The 6,862-nt window shown below is 41.9% G+C and overlaps 1 protein-coding gene across 1 annotated transcript; it reads left to right on the forward strand.

Annotated features, from left to right (window-relative positions):
* Positions 1-769: 769 nt before the first annotated feature.
* LOC133451812 (immunoglobulin lambda-1 light chain-like) lies at positions 770-4,552 on the forward strand. The gene is made up of 5 exons (XM_061730955.1): positions 770-982; positions 1,075-1,389; positions 1,684-1,731; positions 3,977-4,302; positions 4,346-4,552. Exons 1-5 carry the CDS (start codon positions 940-942, stop codon positions 4,550-4,552), a joined length of 939 nt encoding a protein of 312 aa, XP_061586939.1. The 5' UTR covers positions 770-939.
* The last annotated feature ends 2,310 nt before the right edge of the window (positions 4,553-6,862 follow it).

The raw sequence follows: 6,862 nt of genomic DNA on the forward strand, positions 1-6,862 counted from the left end.
CCACAGAGGGGCTCCGGGTCTGGACCAGGATAAGGACTTTGGTCTGGACCGGGAGGAACCAGAGCAGCTGGTTCTGAAGCAGGAGACTGAAACCTTCACGGTGACTTCCACTTACCAGGAAAGGGACTTCAGTGACCCAGAACCGAAACCTGAGCAGCTTCACTCTCAGAACTCTCCCTCAACCGAGAACCCAGATCAGGACCAACGCCAGAATCTGGATTCAGGACCAGCTCCAGATGTGGAGACGGGTCCAAAGAGGAGTCTCAGAAACAGACCTGACGGTAAAGTAGAGCAGCCTTCTGAGCCACAGCTGGGGGTTAAACCGCAGGAGGGTAAAACATCTGTAATATGTGACATCTGTGGAGAAAGATTCAGAAACAAGAACAAGTAAGGTCTGGATCCAGACCTGCAGTTCCTCTACTGACCTAGGGTCTGGATTCAGACCTGCAGAAGTCCCATGGTAACATTTCCGTTGTTCAAAGTTTTAATGATTCATCAAAATAATCCAGTAAGAGTGTAGACATGTTTGTTTACATTTACAACTGTTTACAACCATAAGATGCTTGTTTGCATGTTTACATCCAACTAGTAATATTTCTGTTTAAAATCTATCGTGGGCAGCTGTGTGTAGTAGCAGTTGTGTATTTCCTCCACAGCTGTCCAACCACAGATAACAGTCTGTGATACTAAACTCAGAACAACCTGCATGTGTTTGTGGGAACATGAAGGTTTTAGTGCTTCTGCATCATGTGACCCAGACCGAGCTGTCAATCAGCAGCAGCAGCTTCTCTGTGGTCTGCAGGGGCTGATGGGAGTTTCCAGGAGCTGCTAGAAAGCAGCTTTTCCTGCTCTGGTCTCACAGCTCGTCCTTGTTGGGTCTGGGCTGCATCAGAGCTCCACTTCTCCCCAGGTTCACCAGAGGAAACACCACGGACCAAAATGCTTTTCCTCCCAGCTGCTGCTCTGTGCTGTCTGTGTTCAGGTGAGTGTTTCCAGCCAACCAGGAGCCCCCAAACTCCACCTGGAACAAACACCGTCACACTGACCTTCACCTGTCTGTCTGTGTCTCTGCAGCGCTGGTTGCCATGGCAGCAGAGCTGGTTCAGGACGATGTAACACTGACCAGGAGAGTTGGACAAAGTGTCTCCTTCAGCTGTGGAACTGATCAGTGTGGTACTGACTGGATATTCTGGTTTCAGAAAAAAGAAATGGACACTTTCAGAGTCATTATTGAAATTAACAAAAAAACCTGTGGAATTTATTCAGGCTACAATCATCCTCAGAAAGCAGATTTCTCAGCTGAAAATACACAGAATGGTTGTTTCTTGAAGCTAAACAGAGTTAAACTGGATCATTCAGCCACCTACTACTGCTGGTGTTTGAAGAGAGGTGCACAGTGAGAAAAGATCCCTGCAGCCTGAACAAAAACCTCCAGCTGAACAGATGTCAAACACAGTTTCAGATCAGAATCCCATAATAGTTTGGGTTTCGTAGAAGTTTAATTCTGTGAAACATCAGTATTACAGGGAACTTTAAACAGCCACAACAACTAAATTATGTCCATATTTCCTCCCTCTGGAGAGCAGCTCTGACAGAGGAAATAAGCTGTTGCCGTGGCAACAATTACAGTCTGGGCGTTCAACGGCTGACAGGTTTTTGTACGAGTCTTTCTCACCGTGGGAGGAAACTATCACCGCATCTTTGGACCTGGAAGTAAACTGTATGTAACCGGTAAGAAACAACATTTCTCTTCCTTCAGTTGTTTGATTGTAGAAGTTGAAAATGTGTTTAAAGTCAGTTTGAGCTGCTTCAGACTTTCCATGTTAGTTTGTTCATGTTTAGTAGAGAACTCATCATGCAGCCGTTGCTACAGAAGAGAAGCTCCATCATTTCTGGAAACATGTTTAAATGTCTCCCAACAACTAAACGTGTTCTTTATTTCTGCAAATATCAGAGATGTTACAAATATTGATGTTTGATCATCTCAGTAATTCTGGAGCATCTGCTGCTCTTTGAACACAAGACGACTTTGAGCTCAAATACAATTTAATAGAGATTTACAGCTGGATTTAGGAACATTCTTGGAAAGATGGAACTGCAAATATATTCACTCAGAACTTTATTAAGTTCAGCAGTTGGACTGAATAAAGTAGCTGCTTAGTTCACGTGGAAGAGAAGAACTCATCTTTATTCTCAGTCAGTCGCCTTTTTATTCAGTTAACCAGAAAAAGGTTTTTAGCAAAGTATTAAATTAAGGAATCAAAAGATGAATAAATTAATTAAAAATAAATAACACATTTACGGACAGTTTGAAATATATATTTAATCAACAATTTCAGAGAAGGTATAAATGACTGAGTGAATATATTTGTATTTTGTTTTTCATTCTAAAGTTTAAATAATTCATATATTTGAACGTCTTTATTAATGTTATCAAACCTGTTTTTTATTATTATTAGTATTAGATTTCAATGATTGGTTTATATTAATTAATATAGGTTTAACTGTTAATATGTGAATGTAGTTGAGAGGATCAGACACACAAACATGTTTTTAGTGATTAGACTAAAAAACATCAGAGTAAAGACTTTATTTTCCTCCAGATGGAGTTGGTTTCAGAGTCAGAACAGTTCAAATTAGGACTCGGACAGTTTCAGAGATAAAACATGGAGCATAAAATATAAAACTGAACCTGGAACCAGAAGAAATTAAAATATATATATATATATATATATATATATTTATATTAAACCGTGCATGTAAAGTTTATTTGACAGAAAACAATATATATGATGATATATAATATCATATCTCCATATGATATTAATGTTCTGTGATCTGAGTCCAACCAAAAATGTTTAAAAATAAAGATAAATCTTCCAAAACAGTGATTAGCTCAGTGGTTAAATATAATTTAATCACTTTTATGTCTAAAGCGTCTATTATAACAGAAGTATCTCCAGGATGTTTCCAGAGACCAGAACACGACCCCCGAGCAATTATTACATAAACAAGATTGTATATTCCAGATTCCCGTCTCCCACAGAGGACAGACGTGGACCAGCGGCTGTAGCCACAACATTGTTTTAGAGTCATAAATAGAACTGGTTCATCCCTCTCCCTCACCTGCACTCACACATATTCAGAGATGGATCATGTCTCTGTCTGTGTTTGTTGTTGTTGTTGAACAAAAATGAACTAAAGATGTTAGAAGAAGGACAATGTTGGTAAAATGACGTCCCTTCTGGCTTATTCAGGAGTTAAGAGTTTGGTTGTTTTTTTTCCACGATATGTTTATTGTCGTTTTTTATTTATTCAACCATACAACATTACACACACATTACACAGACAAATACATAACTTGCACCATTCTCAATACAAAGGTAAATAATTATATTGAATTAACCAATTGGGAGGAAAAATAAAATAAATTAATCAAATATAAAATAAAAAAATAAAATGAAATAAAATAAATAAAAATTTATTGTCCACAATATTTACAAGTTGTTTTCAGGTAAATCTTGCACTTTCATCCGTCATAATGTTCATATATGGTTCCCAGAGTTAGACAAAGTCTTTCCGTTTTCCCTTAGCAATGTACGTTAGTCTTTCCAGTCCAATACAGTAAGAAAGCTCCTTATCCACATTCTCAATGTAGGAGGATCCAGACTTTTCCAACATGATGCAATAGCTCTCCTGGCCTGAAGAAGTCCAAAGTCCAGAACTGTATATTGCTTTGATGTGGTTGAGCAGTTAAGAGATAAAAGTTAGGATTGAATCTCCTGCCGGGAGGTGTTGACCACCAACGGCAGGTGAAGGATCATCAGGGGTGCAGACCTCTGCAGAAACACGTGTTGGCCTCAGTTTTGTAGCTGCATTGATGAGTGTTTAGTGATCAGAGTCCACGTGGTTTCCAGGATCAGGCTGAATGCTGGAAGCTGCTGCTGACTGTGTGAATGTGTCTGTCCAACTTCAGATGAGCAGGTAGTGAAGCCCGTGGTGAGCGTGTACCCAGCAGCATCCAGAGTCCACCTGGGGGGGGGCAGCTCCCTGCTGTGTGTGGCCTCAGCCATGTTTCCTCCTGGGGTCCGGTTCTCCTGGAAAAGACAGAAGAAGAACGGCCCGCTGGAGGACGTCCCCCCTGCCGAGGGAGAGCAGGTGGAGCTCAGAGAGCCGGGACGCAGCGCCTCCATCATGGTGGTCCACCGCCTCCATCAGGACACGTACAGATACAGCTGCTACGTCAAGCACGAGGGCGGCACGGTGGAGGCCCAGACACAAGGTGACGGAGGCTCGGTGACTGTGTTCAGCAGAGACTCAGCTTCACGTGGAGACGCTGTCAAAGACAGCAGAGGACGGACATTTGTCCCTGCAACTCCCAACATCTTCCTTCTCTGTTTCAGAGCTTCCAGGTTCAGGGGTCTTCCAGTCTGAGTGCAGGGTGAAGCTGCTCTGCCTGCTGTACACAGTGCTGACCCTGAAGAGTCTGCTGTACTGCTGTGGACTCTCTCTGCTGATGGTCCTCAGGAACAATGGGCCGTCCACCAACTGAACACATGCTGACTGGTTTCTCTGATAATCTCACTCATCACATCATTTATACTCTTGTTATACACAAATCATTAACCGTCTTGGTGATATTTCATCTTTTAAAAGCATTTATTTCTCCTTCATGCCCTTTTTAATATTCTGATTGTGCACAGTTTGGAAGCTGATTCACGTTTAATCCATATTATTGTCAATAAAGTGAAAAACAAGCTTCTTGTTGTAGTTTTTTCTCTACTTGTCGCCAAGTTACATGTATTAATGTGTTATATGTGGGGTGGGGGGTGAAGTATCACATCTGCACCTGCTCTCTGTGGTTATTAGGACTCATCAAAACTGCTGACAGCCAATCACAGGGGTTTTCCTGCAGCTGTGTGGGTTCCTGCTCTGCAGCCTCCACGTCGTGAGCTGTGGCTTTTCACTTTGACACCACCGTCACAGTTACAAGCAGCCACTGCTGCACACGGTCCGGGGACGTGGGGGAGGTTGGGGGGGCAGGAACATCGTATGCAATCAGACTTTCTACGTATGCATGCAGTCATCAACCCTGGTCCTCGGGGCCCAAGTCCTGTGTTGTGCCACAAAGGGGGTGCTGGTTCAGTTACTTAAGAGTTATTAATAATCGTCTTACGATAGTTATTAATAATTAATGAAGAAGATGACTTATCATAATGAATAAATCAACACGGGGCACCACCTGACTCATCAGGAAAATAACTAAAACAGCAAAATCAGCCTCAAGGTAACTGTTATTCCATACGTGCCAGCCTGTTGCCAGGAGTGACCTTCAAGAACAGTGAAGGAAGGAGTCCAAGTACAGAGCAACAAATGAATTCATTCACACAAGTGTTAAAAGATAATGAAACAACACTTGGGATAAATTCTGATGGCTAAACTACACATAAACAACAACTAACTAAACATTAAACACAAACTTCAGATTTTGTACGAGTGAGTGTGTGTGTGTGTGTGTGTGTGTGTGTGTGTGTGTGTGTGTGTGTGTGTGTGTGTGTGTGTGTGTGTGTGTGTGTCACAATGGCTGTTCATACAAGTGATGTGGGAAAAGGATGGCTGACAAAGTTACATGGCCAACATTCCTAGAGTATCCAAATGTAGATTTGGAGGGCGTGCGTTCTGCTATCAGGCACCATTACTATGGAACCAACTTCCAATCTGGGTTAAGGAGGCTGACACCACCTCCACCTTTAAAACTAAACTTAAAACCTTTCTGTTTAGTAAAGCCTATAGTTAGTGTTTAGTAAACCTCTAGGTGGTGTTGGTAAATCTCTAGGTAGTGTAAACTCTAGTGTGTTAGAGTCAGTAGTGTTGTGCCACACAGGTAGCTAAGCTGATCAGTTATCGAAGGCTATTCATAATTTTATTAATAATTAGTAATAATTAATAAAGTCGACTATTTATCAAATTGAATTATCAAAATGATAATAATTCTCGTATGGGGCACCACCCCGGGGCCTTAATCCAGGGAAAAATGATAACTTAACAGCAGAAAATCAGTCTCAGATGATTAAGGTTTAAGTATAGTATAATATAATTGAAGGGTGAGATTCGAGCACTGGCTCTGCTCAAACAATCAGAATGTGACCAAATTGCATGAAACAACAGAAACCACTCATTAAAAATCAATCAGAATTTATTTACATACGGGTATCAAAGCAGATGTAAATAAATACCCAAATAAATCCTGATGGCACACTACATCATTATAAAACCATTAATTAAGAAAACAACTAATCAGTAAAAATGAAATGAAAGTTAATTGCATGGAATGAAAGAGAAATCAAAGCAATATTAAAGATGATATCAACGAACATCTACGGTTTAAAACATTGTGGCTGCACAAAGATGGCTGCGGTGTTTAAAGACGGCAGGACTCTGTGGTCTTTAAAGATGGACGCGTCCTCGCCACGTGCAATCGGACCGGATGGCGAACGCAGCATTTAAAACATGCTTACGGCAGAAAACAACGACTACCAAATAATCAAACACGATAATGATAACAATGATGATGGCGTATGCAGTAATCTCAGTTCGGAACACAGATTTAGCTCTGAAACGCTCCAATTTACTGATAACTAGGGATCACGACTTCACACAGTTCTGAACCGCTCTTAAGTCCTACTGATCACCAGGGCTCATGAGCTCACGTCTCCTCGGGATCCGGATCGGGTGCCTACGGGCTTTGTCGACTGCGGGTCGCGGTCCTGCTGGGGAACTTCCCAGTCAGTCTCTCGGTTCCCGTCCCTTCCCCTAAAACGGATTAGACAGCGGCGGGGCCGCCTCGTGCCGGGCCGTGCTT

The sequence above is a fragment of the Cololabis saira genome, chromosome 10 (genome assembly GCF_033807715.1).
Source record: "Cololabis saira isolate AMF1-May2022 chromosome 10, fColSai1.1, whole genome shotgun sequence".
In the NCBI taxonomy this organism is placed as follows: Eukaryota; Metazoa; Chordata; class Actinopteri; order Beloniformes; family Belonidae; genus Cololabis; species Cololabis saira.

Bases quoted from the DNA above. Each gene is read 5' to 3' on its own strand.
- LOC133451812 (XM_061730955.1), top strand. From the start codon at position 940: ATGCTTTTCCTCCCAGCTGCTGCTCTGTGCTGTCTGTGTTCAG. The intron at 983-1,074 runs GTGAGTGTTTCC...GTGTCTCTGCAG, and splicing joins TCTGTGCTGTCTGTGTTCAG to CGCTGGTTGCCATGGCAGCA. The intron at 4,303-4,345 runs GTGTTCAGCAGA...ACGCTGTCAAAG, and splicing joins GTGACGGAGGCTCGGTGACT to ACAGCAGAGGACGGACATTT.